Source organism: Pogona vitticeps, chromosome ZW-PAR (assembly GCF_051106095.1).
Source record: "Pogona vitticeps strain Pit_001003342236 chromosome ZW-PAR, PviZW2.1, whole genome shotgun sequence".
Classification (NCBI taxonomy): Eukaryota; Metazoa; Chordata; class Lepidosauria; order Squamata; family Agamidae; genus Pogona; species Pogona vitticeps.
The window spans coordinates 3180651-3198894 of NC_135800.1; the positions used below are offsets into that span (position 1 = coordinate 3180651).

Consider the following 18244-nt stretch of genomic DNA (forward strand, 5'->3'; position numbering starts at 1 on the left):
GGGCGGAGACTGTGCCTAGTCTCGCGAGATCTCCCCCTGTATATATACCCTTGGCTCGCCCCGCGACTGTCTCTTTTTCCGCCTATGGTCGCGAGTGTTGGTTGGTGGTCGTTTCGCATCCGCTGCCATCCGCTCGGGGCTTAGCCCGCCGACCCTCCTGCCGTCATGCCGCCCAAGTTCGACCCCAACGAGATCAAAGTCGGTAGGTTTTTCCCCCCGAACGCCTTTGCCTTCCCGGCTTACTCGGCGGCGGGGCTCGCTCGCTGCTCCCAATGGGGCCTATCCATGCAAGATCCTTGCGGCCTAGCACGTGTGAATGCTCCCCCTGCTTCTTCCGTGCGCGCTGAGGGGGCTATTTGCGTGTCTGTGTCACTCAAGGGGGCGAGATCCTGGAAGATTCCTCGGTTTTATTACTCATCCTTGACCTTTTGGCAGTGGAAATGACGTTGAGTGGGTGGGAAGTAGGAGATGAGGACGGTGAAGGTGAAATGGATTCACCCAGTAGTGGAAACCACCACTTTGGTTTGCGAGACCGTAGCCGAGCCTTGCAAACGAAAGCTTTCAAAAGTCACTATTTACCTATTTAGCATATTTTATACCCCACTTTTCTCCTGAAGAAGCATCCAGGGTGGATTATATTATTAAAAAGAAATACTGAAAGCTAAAAAATGCTCAGTGTGCAAGCATTCAAGAAGAGTCTTAACAAAGGTTGAGTTACCAGCTGCTTGGTAATTGTACTGGAAAAATGCCAAAAATTGAACAGTATATGTTTTCTGTTAAATTGTGGTGGCTCTTCCTTCAAATAATCCATTTTTGCCCTTCTAAAGAACTTATTTATTTATTGGATTTCTCTCCCGCTGATCTAGACCAAAGGTCTACTCTGAAAGAGTGATTCCGCTATTTCAATTTTTTGCTCAGGATAATTCTTGGGGCTAAATGATGCTGAGGTGACCTTACGCAGCCTCAAAAATGATGTTTTTCGGTTCCCTTTTAACCTGTGGTCATTCCAAGGCTAGTCTTCTGTGAGATCCTTCTTGAAATTTGTACTAATTATATGGAATGTGTTTGATTGTTTTTTTCTCTCTGCAGTCTACTTGAGATGTACAGGAGGTGAAGTTGGTGCCACTTCAGCCCTGGCTCCTAAAATTGGGCCTTTGGGTTTGGTAAGTTCACTCTTTAATTTTTAGAACAAAACTGGGGGTACAGTAAGACCTCCATATCTATGGTGGATTGATTCTAAGCCCTCTGTGGATGCTGGAAAATGCAGATTATAGCAAACGCTATGCGTAACATGGCTGCCTGGGTGTAAATCCAGGAAGAGGATTTTAGTTTTTCCCACCTTAAAAATTAGGGAATTTAAAGGGTATTATGAATCTTCTCAAAATGACTTAACAAGGTATTAAGCTTTTAGCAGCGTTTTAGAAAATATTACAGGTTGCACTTTAAAAATGTCCCACTTATTGGGGTGTGAGTGAGTGATCTCCGTTTGCTGTTTGAATGTCGCCGTTGCCAATCCTGGCCTTTGACCCTCTGGCGGAGCTAACCCCACCCCATGTGGGTTTTTTTCTTTTTTTCTTTTCCAGTCGCCCAAGAAGGTGGGCGATGACATTGCCAAAGCCACCGGCGATTGGAAGGGCCTCCGGATCACCGTGAAGCTGACCATCCAGAACAGGCAAGCTCAGGTACAGCCAACGCCACAAGGGACCGACCCCCAAGGGTCGGCTTCCTGGCAGGGTCGACTCAGCCCTTCATCCTTCCGAGGTCGATAAAATGAGTACCACGCCCCTAGCGGCGTGGGAGGTCTCTGGGGGCCGGGACCTTAAAATCACAGCCCCTTTAAGGATTTGGGGGCAGAAACCCTCGATTCTTGTGCTTTGTTTTTTGTGGGTTTGGGACACCAACCGTCGGAAATCCTTCCTCTTCCTGAAGGGTGTCCCATTGCTGCGGTCCGACCTCATAGGGTCGTTGTGAGTAGAGAATGATTTGAACTCATTTGGGCTCATTGGAGGGAAAGCAGAACACGGCTTTATCAAATCTCAGGATTCCGTGGCTGGGAAGGAAAAACGTTGCTATCTTTTCGTCCTGGATCTTTGGCAATACAGTGGTGCCCCGCATAGCGAGGTTAATCCGTTCCAGATTAACCTTCGCTATGTGATATCTTCGCTAAGCGGGAAGTAAAAAGCCATTGGAACGCATTAAACTTCATTTAATGCGTTCCAAATCGGCCCTAAACTTCCCACTTAGAGAAGTTTCCTGGCCCCGGGCAGCCATTTTCGCGCCCTCGGCAAGCGAGGGAAGGGCGCGAAAACGCCATGCGGGGCCATTTCGGGTTGCCCGCGGCCGTTTTGAAGCCGCAAAACAGCTCTTTTGCGGCTTCAAAATGGACCCGAAATGGCCGCGCGCGGCGTTTTCGCGCCCTCGGCAAATGAGGGGAGGGCGCGAAAACGCCGCGCGGGGCCATTTCGGGTTGCCCGCGGCCGTTTTGAAGCCGCAAAACAGCTCTTTTGCGGCTTCAAAACGGACCCGAAATGGCCCCGCACCGCGTTTTCGCGCCCTCCCCTCGCTTGCCGAGGGTGCGAAAACACCGCGCGGGGCCCGAAAAAGGGGATCGCTATACGGATTCGTCGTTATACGGTGCGCTCGCTAAGCGAGGCACCACTGTAATTGGCTTGGCTATGCTGTGACTCTGGATTGTTCGGATCGCTTGATATGTTATACATTCTGAATGGCCAACCTTTCCAGAAATTTCAGATCCATTTCCGATGATCAGCCTGGCCCGTGATTCAGAATTCAGAGTCGGTGGCAAGGGATCATGGAATTTGCCATCCGAGAACCTTGAGAAGCCATATTGTCTCATCAGAACTATCTGATGGCCACTTTATTGTGGTCTCCAGATCACACACCTAGAGGTTGTGGTGGGAAAAGGCTGTTTTTAACGGTTAACTATAACGGTTTTTGAAGCAGCTGCAATAAAACAGTTTCCATACATAATTATAGTAAAAGAAACTAGACCGAGCATTGGAAGTGTTTTGCCAGAAGAAGCATCATATCATGAAGACGAGCAGATGTATTTTCTCAGCTTTTGTAGATTGATGCGTCTGAGGAAGTAGATTTCTTTGAAATTTCGAGGTCGTACATTTGAGCTTTATTTTCAGCCAGGCTGCTTTGAAAGAAGATAAACAGAAACCGGGAAGGGAGATCCGCCCACACTTTAGAAATGCACCTTAAGTAAAAAAATAAATAAATAAGATTTCTGACCCACTCCATTCTGCGGCTTAATACGGTTGACGGGGCAGGTTCTGTGCAGCTGGTGGCCGGTCTCTCTCTTCCCCCATCCCCACCTCGTGACCCAGTTTTTCCTCTCTTGCCTTCCAGATTGAGGTGGTTCCGTCCGCCTCCGCCTTGATCATCAAGGCTCTGAAAGAGCCACCTCGTGATCGCAAGAAGCAAAAAAACAGTGAGTGTTTGGTGTCACTGGTGACGATGTATGTGTAAGCCAGTGAAGTAAACCAGCGGTTGAATGTTTAGAGAGGAGATATTAATGGGGGGAGCAAAAGAGGACCGTCATCTTAGATGGAAAAGGTGAGGTTACTTCTGGAAGGCTTTCCGCATGGATTCACGGTAACGTGTTTAAAAGCCCGCTTGGAGAAAAGCAAACGGAAGGTCGTCGTTTCCAAAACAGGGAGGCAAAACCCACCTGCAGTGAGGTTCGGAAAAAATGGCATGACCTTGTCTCCTTTTGGCTTTCGGTGGCGCTTCTGTGCGCGACAGCCACCCGCCACTGTTCTTGCCTGCTTCTCGCTGTGGCTTGGACATTCCAGTGGTGAGCTAAGAGCGAAGCCCCATTCTAGGAAACAGGCTTGCCCTCTCCGTGGGTAACTCTGTGCCGATGATTGGGAACAAGCCTCATTTCGCGAGGCAAGGCATTTTCTCTTTCTGCTTTGGATCGTGGCTGACAGCTCGGGAGTCCCCCCGTCCCCGAGATCCCCCTTCCTCTTTTCCAACCGACGTTCTTGTTCTTTCTTCCAGTTAAGCACAGCGGCAGCATCAGCTTCGATGAGGTTGTCAGCATTGCCCGGCAGATGAGGCACCGATCCTTGGCCCGGGAGCTCTCCGGTAAGGGGGGAGAGGAAAGCAGGAAATGCCTCGGTTTGGGTCTACTTCATTTGGCCCATCCACCGCATAGCAACAATTGAGAATGAGAAATTGCCTTTAAAAAAATCTGTCAAGCCATAAGGGCAACATTGAACCTCCAGATTTTGGGACTTGGGGTCTCTAGCCGCTGGTTTTGTTGGTTCAGCCTCCTGGGTGTTGGGAGTCTCAAAGACCTGGAAAGCCAGAAATGCCCCACCCCAATTTTACCTGTTAGGAACCCCCCCCCAAATCTGCAAGACCAGTATCCACTTGATTCACTTATCCACTGCCTGAACATATTATGCCTTTCTCTAGTGTGTTTACCAGAACCGGCCCCTCTGTTCTTATGTCCCATCTTGGGGCTCATGCAGTGGCCTTCCACACCGTACGCTTCCGCCTCGGCCCACCTCACCAGACTAAGAGGAGGTGCATTTTCCTTTCACTGTCTAGCAGGGAGATCGGTTTTCTCCAGAGATGATGGGGGTTCAGCTTTGGTCCTCCTGCACGCAAAACATGGGGTGTCCCGCCAAGCTGTGGTCCTTTTTCCTGTTAAGAACCACAACGCCTGCTAAAGTGCTCACCCATTTATTGCTGTCTTTAAGTCTCATAAACAAGTCTCCTTGACCTTGTTTCCTAATCAAGATGGGTGTGTTTTTTGGAGACATGGTTTCGGGAGGGGAGAGGAACTCCCAGTGTGTCACAAATGCTCTGATCCTTGGCCACAATCCGGCAGGAGATTCTCTTCCGCCGGCTACCTTGAAATAAGCAGCTAATGGCTCTGTTAGGCTTTCTCTCCTCAAGCCACGTTGCCTCTTTCAGCTCCCAAGAACCCTGTTTGGTGTGGTGCGTGCAGGCCCCTGCATGACTTTTCTCCATTCTTGCTCCCTCCCACAGGGACCATTAAGGAGATTCTGGGAACAGCTCAGTCTGTTGGCTGTAATATTGACGGGAGGCATCCTCACGACATCATCGATGACATCGATACCGGGGCAGTTGAATGCCCAGCGGTAAGTGCCACTTTCCCCTCAAATCCGCTCCCAATGTCATATGTTGCCCCCCCTTCTCACGAGGTTGACCTGGCTTATATATATTTTTTCAAATATTCTTCTCTCCCAACAGAGCTAAAAAACCTTGGCCGACATGGATTTTCCCCTGCAAGTTTTGTAAAGGAAATCTCTATAATAATAATAAAAAAACTCCTGATTCTCAAGGTGCGAAGGTTTCTTTCTTCCTTGATGCTTCTGATCTATCACCTGAAAATCATGGGTCCACTCACAGAGGAGGGGTCCATGAGCAGTACTACCTGTTCGGGGGGGGCCACTGCCCTCTTAAGTGTAGGTGGACGGCGAAATCATAGCCGTGTGAGGCTGGCAGTTCGCTCTGCCTGTAGTGAGCATCAGTGAATTTTAATGGGCAAGTCTTGAATTTTTGTATGTGTGAGTTCTTTGCTTATATAGTTCCTTAAGCGTGTAAAGTAGGCGGTCTACATATTTCTGCCTGTTTCCACTCCGTGGGCTTCCTTGAGACTGAGTGAGAATCAAGCACTAGGTGCCGCCAGAAAGATGACACCTTATGGCTAGAGATGGGCAGGAATTAGCGGTTCAGTGGGCAGCCCAATGGGTGTTCTGGGTTCCTGAGCCCCGCCTCCTCAGGCAGCCACCCACTCGGAGGAAGGAGCCAGGTTTCTCTGCCCCTGCCTCCTTCAGGCGCTACTTCTGAGCGGGCGCCTGCTAGAGGAGGCGGGGCGCGGAACCACGGAAGCCCCCTGGGGCCAAACGGGTTGGCGCCCCTCTCTAGTTAACGGCGGTGGTCTCACAGTGCGGAAAAGGGCCCCGTCTCGTGCCTCTTTGGCCGTCTCACGCCTTGGATGAAGAAACTTGGGGTGCTGGGCAGCCGGGCGATGTGCCCCCTCTCCACGTTGTAAGCTGCGGGTCCAGGGGTGCCTTCTGCAAAAAGAAGGAGCAAGGGAGGAGGTGATCCTAGATTGTGATCTGAAAGGAGCTCTGCCTGTTACGAAACTACCGCGAGCAGACGCTTTCATTGTGCCAGTGAGAACGTCCAAGCAAGAGCTTAAAAATCTGAACACAGTCGCTACCAAGTCAGCTTTGGAAGCTGTTGGTGCTCACGTGTCAGGTGTAGAAGCAGAGTTGTCTTCTTTCAGCAAACGTTTAAGGCTCTTTAAATAATCAGAATGGAGGCTTAAGCCTATTTAAATAAACTGGGTTTGCAGAAAAAAAAATGCTGAGGAAAACAGTTGACACAGAGGTTACTTTTCTTTCAGATCACCATTGATAAAAGAGGCTTTTGAGTGAGTCCTCTTAAAATAAGCAGAATTTTGGAGGGTTTTTTTCAGCAAATGACAATTTGGATTTTTTTTTAAAAAAAGCAGGTTTTTGGGGGTAGGTCTCATGCGAGGCTTTGGAGGCCACGGGGGGGGGGCGACCTGGGAGCTAATGGAAAACGTGAATTGGCCCTCCTTTGCTGGGTATTTGCAGTTGCTAATCTCTATATTAATCGGGGGGGGGGGGTTGAATGGATATTCTACGTATCTCTTAGAGCCATGATCTTATGTCACAGTAATTAGCACACGCCTGGCACACCGATGCTCCTGTGAGTCCTCTTCCCATCTCTGCCCCTCCCTGTCTTCCAGAAAAGATGTTGGAAAAGCAACAATCGGAAGGGGTGTCTCTCTGTGTGTGTCGTTCTTTTAGATTTGCCTCACCTTTTCTGGGCCACCTGTAAATGAGGTGTGGTGCGGGGCTGATCACGAAGGAGGGCGACCTGTTCAGGATGTGCTTGTAAGCCTGCTCCGTGTCGTACCTGTTGGGCGCCGGGTCGTTGACTGTGTCTGTAGCGAGAAGGGGGGGGGGGGAACCAGGGAGGGAGGCGAGTTCGAAAGGAAGACGAGGCTGCTTTCCTTTGGAGCGCAGGGGGCTCCAGGAAAGGGACTTCAGAAGTGTACTGTACGTTGTTTCAGTATGGAAAGTGACCCCTTGCTGGCCTTATTTCCTAACCTTGCTGATAATAACGATCATTATAATCTTAGAACGGCTGACCAAGAGGGAACCTTATGGATCATTGAATCTGTGAAGGAAGCCCAATGGGGGAATCGAACTCCCAACCTCTGGCTGTAGAACCAGATGCTTAAATCCATGACCAGTTCATCAGGCTTCACTAGAGTTCCCCTGTCGTCATTCAACAGATGGCTTTCTAGGTTGGTGATCTAGCTTGGCATACAAGAGGTTGTGGGAGCCTGTCATAAGAAATGTTTAAACCCACAACCACTACCGAAGCGTCTAAGGAACTCTACAATTAGCAGCTGTGGGGGCTTCTCGGTTGCTCTGGACCGAGCATTCGCTTCTCCGTCCCCCCCCAGCCCCAAACCCAGCGCCGTCTACAACGCCTCTCCCCTCTCCTCACTTTTGTTGACAAAAGAGAACTCCGTCTTTTGGCCGATGGTAAAATTTGGGCTGGTGGGATGGTTGACCAACTGGGATCCCAAGGTCTGGCCGTAGTCGAACGGAGAGGGCCACTGGAACGAAAAGAGAAAGGGCCGCCAGATGTGCCGAAGCCACCCCTCCGAGGGAGGGAGAGCGAGCCAATGTTCCCAGATGTTTTAACGATAGCAACAATATGAAAGAGCCCCCCCCCCCGAGACATTAGGGGTATTTCATCAGGTTCTCTCCCCACAGAGCCGTGTTAAGCCTGGGGTAGCTTTCGAAACCACATATTCTACCCTTGTTAAGCCTTTTCCGGATGATCTCTCTCGCACCTAAAACTGCTTAAAAGGGTGATAAAATCTCTACTTCTGTTCTGCAGAAGCTGCACCAATGTTTCTCCTCTGGAAAACCACATTTCACTTGGCATAGATTTTAGCACAGAAAATGCAGAGACCGGCGGATTGGTGTCGGTTCTCAAAATAAATTCCTGGGCTCACAAGACTTATTCTGCACCTGGGTTCAAAACTCTCCCATAGCACAGTGGTTCCCCGATTTGGGTCACCCCAGGTGGTGTTGAACCACAACTCCCAGAAAACCCAGGCAAGCACAGCTGGCGGCAAAGGCTTCTGGGAGTTGTAGTCCAATAACCTGCGTTACCCTCTGTGGGTAACCACTGCCATGCCAGATCCTGAAAGCTTAAAACCTCTCATGGGTCTAGCAAAGCACAAAAGTTTATGCTTCTCTGATCTCGACGGGTTCTGTTCAACCGCGTCTACCCCGCGGCGGGCGACACCTACGTTTGTTTCGGTGGCAAAATCTGTTTTCCTGATGAAGGGATTCTTGCATAAGAACCAAGATTTCTGCCAGGAGCGGCGTCCTCCACCCTCTGGAGAGACAGGGGAAAAAAACAAGATTATGTTGGAAGAGGGGGGAAAAAAAGGGGGTGGAATTCCCACTATCCTGACAGAGGTCCGTGGCCTAGACATGTCTCCTCGTGTTATAAAAATGTGGCCCATCATCCTCACCTCGAGGCCTTAAAGACTCCGAAAGATGCTTGGACTGCAAGTCCTAGTCAGCAGAAAAACGAATAAAGGGATCCTCTGGCCACATCTGGAGCGCCAGGCGTTGCTGCACCCTGCCTTTGCAAACGGCCTTTATATAATCCTAGTCCCTGATCCCATCGCCTCCCCCTTTACCTCTGGGGGGTGTTTTCCATCCAAAGGTGTAGGATGGAGCGCAGGTTTCCCTGAAGTTCACACAGGGGGGTGAGTAAGCTGCCGGTCCCGGGCTGTCCACGTTGAGGATCAGTTGCAGACGGCCTTCTGGACTGGCTCCATGCCCTAAGAGGGGGGAAATACAGTTATTACGTGCCACAAAGGAATTATATTTATTAAAAATATTTTTATCCCTCCTTTCTCATCCCCATCATTAGAACCTTTAGTGGCCATAAAATAAAAAGGACCTAAGGCAACTTACATCATTGAAAAGAGAACATTTAAAAGCTAGAAACAGATGTGTATATTAAAAAAGAATTCAACAAGTAGAGCTGAAGCTTTTCTGGAAGCTATTATCAAAAAACGACAACAAAAACCCCATCTTATTGAAGTGATGGCACCCAGCTCTGTTGGCAGACGACAGTGCCCATACGTACTACTAAACTGTTATTTTTATTTATTTATTTTGGCTCCTTGGCGGGGCTTTGGAATTCCTTGAGGTGGGGCTCAGCCCAAGCTTTTTTGCCATCTGAGGCAAAGCGAGACATGGCCTTTGACCCCCCCCCCCATGGGAATCCAGGGGCACAGAAACCCACGGTGTGCACAGCAAAACCCGGAGCGCACAGCAAAACCCAAGCCCACCCGTGCTTTTGATTTCAAAATGCAACGGAGTAAATCGTGAATCATTTCGCGATGACACCAAATCTGTCCGGGCTCATTCTACCCAACGGCAGGGCCCGCCTGGCTGTTTTCTCCCCGTGAACCAACAAGAAAACATGCGGTGTTTCTCCACGGATTTTCTTTTCCCTACTCACTATTTTTTCTTCCAGAATCAATGTCGGGGAAGATGGGCTGCGGTCTGGTTTCCCTGTTCAGGTGACTCCTAGGAAGAGAACAGGATGCAGTGTGTAAGGCAACACAACCTTGGCACCCCCAAGGCTTGGTGCGTGACCAGAGCAAGCAGTTGTGTGTGTTAACGATGAGGAGTGTTCCAATGTGTAAACTTAATTTTTCTACATTTTTGGTTGACCGTCTCTTGCCGTTAAAGTCTCGGTTCGGACAAAACTTCGGTACGAGTGAGAAAAAGACTCCCTCCACCTTAAAAGGAGGTCCAAATTAAGATGATAGCCTATATCAATTAGAATAGAGTCCTTAAACTCGTTGACGTGACAATTCTAGCATTCCCATACACAACATTTTTTGCATTTAGCCACCGGAGCGATCCAGGCTTGGCCTACTCCAATGGGACTCAATATATTCTTCATTCAACATCCTGTTTTAATTGACGTTGGATGAAATGAATCCAATTTAGAGCGGAACATCATGGAAATCATTCCGGACCACGGAACCATCACCTGTCCCCATTACCGATGGGATGGAAGATGTCTCCTGTAGAGCAATGAGGCTTGGGGTTGTATTTCCAGGCGGCTGTTGTCCAAATACTGCTGGGCCAGAAATTTGACTTGTTTCTGCCGGAACTCCATTACTCCCGGTCAGCGATGTTGACCCATCCTGTCCGCCATGATCTGGAACGTCGGATCAGCGTTGTGTGACATCGGTGGGTCCCTCGGTTCTAGAGCTCCGTGGATTCCATTCTGATTGGAAGCAACGCAAGAGAAGGGACGTGATTTGATCTCTTATTTAATCCGCTGGAGTAAAGGGTGTGCCCCAATGAACTGCTGGACAGCTCAGTGGTTAAAGTCTGTGGCTGCGAAGCCCAAGGTTGGGAGTTCAAATCCCCCACTGGGCCTCTTTGATAGGGGCTGGACGTGATGATCTATAGGATCCCTTCCAGCTCTGCAGTTCTAGGATGATGAAGACAATGACATTCTCCAACACCAGATTTTGGCCCTGCTCTTTCCTTAGATGCCCAGAATCTGTCGGGAGAAAGTCGATCTATCTGGCTATAACATTTGATGGCTGGGTTAGTACTCTTTCTGACGGATCCGGCAGATTTTAACCCGATGGAAAATCATTTTCATTATATCTTAACCCGTCTAAATTTCACGCGAATGAGAAAGCAAACAGGTACGATTTTGTTCGTCCTGTGTAGCAGAAGAAGACAGAGGCGTTCTGACTTGGCTTAATCAGTTGAAATAATACAGGATTTGAAACAATATATTATTAATATGTTATATAAAATGATTAAGCCAACTCCTATAAACACACACATTCAGAGTTGGTTTAAACATTTGAAATAAATTTTCCGTAAGTAAGGAAATTATATATATATATAATGCATAAATAAAACAGAATATATATATAAACTGGCATAATAACTTGTCCTGTATTTTTTTTCAATCGGGTGTCAAAGTTGGTGTTTTAAAAAATAAATATTTAACTTGGGGAGAGTTAGAATCTCTAATATATAAATGTTTTTATTTTTATTATGAATATTATTATTTAATTCTATTCCATATATACTTCTATAAAGAAACAAACTCATATGTTCCTATTATGTATCTTTCTCTTGAGTATCTCTATAAATCTGTTTTTAAACGTGAAACCTTTTATTTAAAACGTGCCAGAACATGAGGCGAGAGAAAGCGCGCTCTTCCGCGCCTGAGGGGAAAGGGGTTTAAAAAAAAAAAAAAAGGCGCCAAAGTGGGAGGCGGCCCCTTTAAAAAGGGAGGAGGCCCCGCCCACCCTCGGCGGCCCCGCCCACCCTCGGCGACCCCGCCCGCCCTCGCTCCATGGAGAGGCTTCCGTTCTCAAGCAGGAGGGTGGGCGAGGGCGTGGAGTGAGCATGCCCGCGAGGGTCCGTGGCGTCATCAATCGTGGCCGCCGCTGACGCTACCTACGGCGACACCTTTTTAGTCACGTGGGAGGGGGGAGGGAGGAGGGAGGGAGAGAGCGCGCGCCGGGCCAGGCAAGCAAGGCGAGAGGCCGGCCGGCCGGCCGGAGTGACGTCAAGGCGGTGGCGCCGTGTGGGGGGCGTGGCTGAGTGACGCATCGCGCGCGGATTGGCCGGCGCGGCCAAAGGGGTGGCGGCCGTGGCGGCGGCAGCGAGCAGAAGCCTCGGCGCCGGCGGCCGTGGAGGAGGTGGCGGCGGCGGCGGCGCTGGCGGCTGTGGCGGCGGCGGCGGAGGGGCGGAGTTGCTGCTGCTGCTGCTGGGAGCTGCCCCGCCCCCCCAGCTCCCTCCCTCTCTCCGGGCGCGCGCGCGCGAGTGGGCGGCCTGGGCGGCGCGGGCTCCGGCCCTCCTCCTCCTCCCCCGCCGCCGCCGCCTCCTCCGCCGCTTTCCCGCCAGGCCCCGCCGAGGCCATGACCGACTTCAAGCTGGGCATCGTGCGGCTCGGCCGGGTGGCGGGCAAGGTGAGGGAAGGGGGAACCCGGGACGGGCCTCACTCCCCCCCCCCCACTTGGGCCCTCCGCGCGCTTTTGGAGGGCCTGCGTGACGTCACGCGGCGCCTCTTTGACGTCACGCGGAGCTCCCCTCTAGCTGGGGAAGCCTCCTGGGGGGGGCTTTTCTTATTTGCAAGGGGGCTGACTGAGGTTCCCTGACCCCTTTCCAATGAGGAGGGGGGATGGAAGGTTTCCCCATGAGGGGCCATGTGTGATGTCACACAGGACCCCCTTGTGATGTCACACAGGACCCCCTTGTGATGTCACACAGGGCCCTTGGGAACCCCCCCTTTTCTTTTGAATGGGGACTGAGGACCCAAGTCATAAAAAAGGTCCTCAGCCCCCTTTGAGATGAAAAGAAGAGAGGCGTGAGAAGCCCCTCTGATGTCACACAGGAACAGAACCCCCCCCCCCGTGATGTCACATAGGATCCTTGCAAGGGGGGAGGCTTCTATTTATTTGAAAGCGGCCTGAAAGAGGTCCGTCAGCCTCCTCTCAGGTTCCCGGTAGGGTTTACGAGGCAGTAACAGGACTAGCAGTGTTATTTCATGCTTTGCTGTCTCTTATTTCAGACAAAATATACCCTGATAGATGAACAAGACATTCCACTGGTGGAGAGTTACTCTTTTGAGGTAAGAATCGGGAGCCTCTTCTCTTTTATTGTCCTCCTCTCGAAATGGAAGAGCTGGAAAGGGGGAACCCTCGAGATCATCCAGTCCAGCCCCTGTCCAGGAGGCCCAGTGGGGGAATCGAACTCCCAGCTTCTGGCTCCACCATCCAGCAATTCTGTTGATCGTCTCATGTGCCTTAATTTTTTTTTAAGCCACAGTTCTTGCAAATAAAACTTTGGTAACAGGTGATTTCTGGTCTAGCACGAAGAGGCAACAGACACAAAAGACGAGAAGCCTCTTGTGAGGAGCCCTTTCACGAATGAGAGCACCAGCGTTTACTATTTCATAACCGCTGTCATTACTATTTCGTTTCATGTGCTTTTCCCCACCTGCCTGATTATTCCTCTTTAGCTTCCCCTTTAGGCACTGCTACATTGCTATCCAGTTTCCTCACTGCATTCATTCTATATAAGTTATAGATCTCCTAAACTGCCATGTGTATGTCCAGCATCATGCACTGGGGGTGATCTTTCTCACAGGCGCTTTAATTTTATAATCTGCCGGCTGTCTGATTTATTTATTGATTTAAAAATTTTCTATCCCGCTTTTCTCCTTAAACCAAGGAGCCGTCTCTCTGGGACAGTCATAAATTTGGAAGGTGCCCCAAACCTTGATTATATCTGGAACGTTTGGAGTTCCTTCCCATGTTACGTTGGTGTGGATAGTGTCAGAGAAGAGGGGAAAGTCTGAGTCGGATTCCCATCCCTTTTGCATCAGGTTGGGAGTTCAATTCCACACTGGGCCTCCTTGAAAGAGTCTGGAGCCATAGAGTCCCTTCCATCTTGGAAGTTCTAAGATGATGATGTTTTCATGGCACAGGCATTGTATGTAGAGAAATCCTCCATAGGAGGATAGGCAAACGTATCTTTTATGCCAATGTATCTGTCAAGAAAGATCCCTCTGATTCGTTTACGGTGCTTTTTAATACATCACAGAGCAAACCACACCTCTGGTAACAAAGAAGTAGAATTCCGGAACTGTGAACAAAAGATGTTTTTCCCCCAGTTTCTGTTTTCATTATGAGCTACATCTGCCCGGACCTACTCACTATACACTTGCCCGATCTTTAAAATTTCCTTTGGGATCAAGTGGACATTAATTGAGAACAAGGATTCCCATGGGGTGACATCCCATTAGAGGGCATCTCCAAATATATTATTCTTACGGCGCTGTCGTTCACATGTTTTAGGCTATAAACAGATAATATTTTAATTTTCTAGGAATTCAATTTTGCGTTTCTTGTTTTATCTTCCCATACCTTCTGTACTTCCCTTTTACTGGCCTTTTGTTTGTGTATTTTTATAAGTTTAATGGGATTTTTTTTTAAAGTGTGTTACAAATTAGCTCTCTCTTGGAAATCAACTGGGTGGCAAGCATCTTTCCCACGAGCATGAACTGACGGGCTGTCTTTTCTTTGACCAGGCTCGAATGGAGGTTGATGCAGATGGAAACGGTGCTAGAATTTTTGCTTTTGCCTTCGACAAGAACCGAGGAAGGGGTTTTGGACGCCTGCTGCATGAGTTGCTGTGGTAGGTAATCTTGGACCAAGGAAACGAGGTGGCTGGACCCTCATAACCGGTCATGACTAAGGTAGACCCATTGGATCAGCGGAAACTGGGAAATCCCCACCATTTCCCTCGGCATCCTCAAGTTACAACTCACTGATGGGTTTCAGCCAGCGGTAGATTTCCAAATGCTTATGTTAAGCTTTTGCAAATGCGCATCGTTGTGTGTGAAGGCGAAGCAATTATTTAGGCTACCTTTAGTATCCTTTCTCATCTTCATGGGTTTATATATTGCTCACTATGTGAATATATTAAAAGTGCTTTATGCTGACTTAGGCCGTTAGCCTCTCTGACTTGGTATCGCCGACGTTGGGCTGTGCCTGTCCTGGTGTCACGTTGGACCCCGTCATCGTTCTGGTGGTGGGAAGAACTGAGTCTGAATTGAGCTTAGATGTGGGCTCCTGTATCTTGACCGTTGTGCCACACAAAAAGGTGACCCACAAGAAGACCTCTGGAGCCCAAGTTGATGGGAATAGAAATCTTTCATACATACACCAAGGATTAGAGGGAAATGCGTGGGCTTCCATATAGTGTATGTGATGTAGTACGTTCTGTGTTTCTGCCTCCGAAAACCTATCTGCCTTTTGTTATTTTCCCTTCCAAACCTGTAATATTTTTGGAACCAGAGGCAGAACCCTCTCTTTCTTCCCCCTCTTTGTATCTTTGTCATTTCCTTGAAATTTCGGGCCAGACCAAATGGGCGCAGGGAAAGTTGGTGGGATTTATTGATGTGGTTTAAATGCTGGCCCATTTCATCAAGTGCTACTCTGAGCGTTCAGCCTGGAGGCAGGCGGTGCATCGTGGCCTCTCCCAATTTGAAGAGGCCCTTGTCCAGCAGGCCGAGGCCAAGAGGCAGTCCCGAAACCAACCAGGTCAATGAGTTGGACAGGGGACAGATTTATTTTATTTATTTATTTGATTTTTACCCCGATGGTTTTCTCTTCCAGGGAGAGGCACCGTGGAGGCATCGCTCCGGGCTTCCAGGTGGTCCACCTGAACGCCGTGACGGTAGACAACCGTCTGGACAACTTGCGATTAGTTCCGTGGGGCTGGAGACCCAAAGCCGAAGAAATCTCTAGTAAACAAAGGTAAACCTTTTCACCTCTAGCGCGGGCGAGAAGGATTTGCCCCCTGGCTTTCCTAGTGTGTGTTGCAAATTGGGAAATGGGGTTTTCCTTCCTGCAGACCTGACCTGACCTTTAAAGTGGGCCCTCTTTTTTTTCTAGATTCTTTCATCCCTGGGTTGCTATAAACACCTTGCATTGAAACATATGGTTAAAACGGCATGGCTCCTAGTAGGCTGAAGAAGGGGAAATGTCTGGTAGCAAGTGGCTACTGGAAGGGACCCTATAAGATCATTCAGTCCAGCCCCTGTCTAGGAGGCCCTGTGGGGGGGGGGAATCAAACTCCCAACCTCTGGTTCCGCGGCCAGAGGCTGACCCCCCCCCCCCGAGCACTCCAGTTCATTGAACGCCTTTGCTTAATCAGCAGTTCACCTACTGTGTTTTCTTCTTGTTTTTGAAGGGAACAGAGCTTATACTGGCTGGCCATACAGCAGCTCCCGACTGACCCCATTGAGGAGCAGTTCCCCGTGCTGAATGTAACGCGCTATTATAACGCGAACGGAGATGTGGTGGAGGAAGAGGAGAGCTCCTGCACGTACTACGAATGTCACTACCCTCCCTGCACAATGATTGAGAAACAGGTGAGAATCTCTGCAGCCAGGCGTGGAGAAGGCCGTGTTCTTCCCCCCACCGGAGGCCGGCTGCGGCTGGTTCGCCCTCTTCAGGGGTGGGGGGGAAACGTCACTGGCCACCCCTAGCAGATAGATTCCTTGCAAGAATTTTCTCTGTGCCGTCTAACCGGAGAATGATCTTGGGCAGTTTTTGCTAGAGGTCAGTTTCTTGCAGTGGTTGAGTAATCATAATAATTAATAATAATAAAGGGACCCTCTGGATCATCTAGTCCAGCCCTTGCCAAGTAGGAGAATCGAACCTTCAACCTCTGGTTCCTCAGCCGAAGACTTAAACCACTGAGCTTGCCAGCCGTTCATTTGGAGTTTGATTCCCAAAGGGGCCTCGTTTGAGAGGGGCTGGATTTGACGATCCAAAGGGTCTCTTCCAGCTTGGCCATTCTAAGATTTGCTTGGAGAATAGTGTGAGGTTGATGCCAGTGTCGGCAGAGCCCGATCATGCTGTTCTGAGACCGGTCTTTTTCTCCTCTGCACATGGCTGGGTAGGAAGGCAAGCATGAACAGTTTTGAGTTGCCCCTCCATTGAACAGGGGGCGTGGTACGGAAGGGTGCGCATAAGATCTCGGAAAACGTTGTTCTGCAAATCGGATCGGCCTCCTTTGTTCTGCAGACTGGCCTTAAAAATGCTTTTGGGGAAGGACCGAGTGAATCGGGCAAGGAGTATCGGAGGGGCACATGCTTTGGATGCAGAAACCCCAGCATCGCAGACAAGAAAACTCTCTTGTCTAGAATCCTGGAGACCTGTTGGAATGTAGTGCAGAGGTGCTGAGCTAAATAAATGGCCCAGTGGTCTCTCGTGGTGTAAGCCAGTTTCCCGTGTTCCTAAAACGGAACTGAGAAAAGGAACGCAACCACGGCGTGGACTGTGTTTACTCAGAAACCAATTGTGGTGAATTTAGTAGTGCTTATGGTTGGGTTGGACGGACAAGGGAACTCATATACACGGAGGTCAATGCGATTTGCAGGTTTGGAAACGGAAGGTAACTTTTCACATGAGAAGATGGAGGTGGGAATTACAGGTTGTGGTGACACAGGTGTTCATATCCTCCTGTCTACCTACCTTCCAAGATGGAGATCAAAGTACAGTAGAATCTCTGTATCTGCGGGATTAAAAGAAAAAAAAAACTAGAAATACATATTTTCACCATGTATTATCAAACGTGGCCACAAGAGGGAGCCAGAGAACGTGCTATGTACTGTATACTTTTTGTTAAAGAGAAAATATTGTGGTCTCTGGCTCCCTCTCGTGACCACTTCTGGTAAGACATGGTAAGAATACTTTTTTTCTGGATTTTGACTTTATCGTATTAATATTTGCAGTTTTCAGCATCCATGGGGGGACTTGGAACCAATACACACCGTAGCATGTGTAGAGATCCATGCCGACAACTGAACATCTCTTTAGCAAAATTGTAGACTAAAGGCTTTGAAGGATTTCAGTCCCGGGACTTTTGACTGGCTAGGTTTATTTTATTTTTATTTTTTTTTGGTTGGGGGGGGGTGTCTCTCTGTAGCTTTGAACCACGGCACTGATTCCTTCTTCCATGCTCCTCCCTCCAGTTACGTGAATTCAACATCTGTGGGCGGTGCCAGGTGGCGCGGTACTGCGGATCGCAGTGCCAGCAGAAAGACTGGCCGGCTCACAAGAAGCACTGTCGGGAGAAGAAGCGCGTGTTCCACCAGGAACTCGGACCGGAGCGATGACTGGCTCGCTGAGGCCTTAAAAGCCCCCTTCCGCGGGCGCCTCCTCCGAGGGCGAGGGGTGCCTGCTTTGCACAGACTGCTCACTTGAAGCCAGAGGCACTGACAACGAGGAAGAAAAAACACATAATACACACACAGAGAGATGACAAACCAACCCCTGTGATGCTTGAGGAAAGGGACCGGCTCGCCCCCTTCCAATCTCAAGCAAAAAAAAAAGACTACTGTGGAAGCTGTTCTAGCCAGATGCTTCCTGTTATTTATATGTTAATATGTTTGTAAAGTTGTGTACAGGTTTTTTTTTTCTCTCTGTTTCTCTCTCTCTCTCTTTCCCTCTCTCTTTTTTTTTCCGGTTAGCGGTTCTCTTATATAGGACTCATTTACTGTAATGTTCAGGTGAGAACACATTGTTGGTTGAAATAAC

At 49.3% G+C, this 18244-nt stretch overlaps 2 protein-coding genes and 2 non-coding genes across 4 annotated transcripts; 3 read left to right on the forward strand and 1 right to left on the reverse strand.

Moving 5' to 3' along the window:
• The first annotated feature begins 45 nt into the window (after positions 1-45).
• Positions 46-5344, forward strand: RPL12 (ribosomal protein L12). Its single transcript, XM_020800915.3, has 7 exons — positions 46-202; positions 1090-1163; positions 1584-1682; positions 3376-3457; positions 4030-4116; positions 5029-5141; positions 5254-5344. The coding sequence occupies exons 1-7, from the start codon at positions 166-168 to the stop codon at positions 5257-5259; spliced, it is 498 nt and encodes a 165-aa protein (XP_020656574.3). The 5' UTR covers positions 46-165; the 3' UTR covers positions 5260-5344.
• Positions 3775-3905, forward strand: LOC140703002 (small nucleolar RNA SNORA65). The gene has a single exon (XR_012082285.1). It is a non-coding gene; the product is annotated as a small nucleolar RNA SNORA65 (small nucleolar RNA).
• LOC110082933 (uncharacterized) lies at positions 4704-7736 on the reverse strand. Its single transcript, XR_013539681.1, has 3 exons — positions 7555-7736; positions 6857-6982; positions 4704-6080 (listed from the first exon to the last, which is right to left on the reverse strand). It is a non-coding gene; the product is annotated as an uncharacterized LOC110082933 (transcript).
• A 4043-nt stretch (positions 7737-11779) lies between these two features.
• Positions 11780-17966, forward strand: ZMYND19 (zinc finger MYND-type containing 19). The gene is made up of 6 exons (XM_072984608.2): positions 11780-12100; positions 12703-12762; positions 14224-14330; positions 15314-15454; positions 15891-16071; positions 17680-17966. Exons 1-6 carry the CDS (start codon positions 12050-12052, stop codon positions 17821-17823), a joined length of 684 nt encoding a protein of 227 aa, XP_072840709.1. The 5' UTR covers positions 11780-12049; the 3' UTR covers positions 17824-17966.
• Positions 17967-18244: the final 278 nt, after the last annotated feature.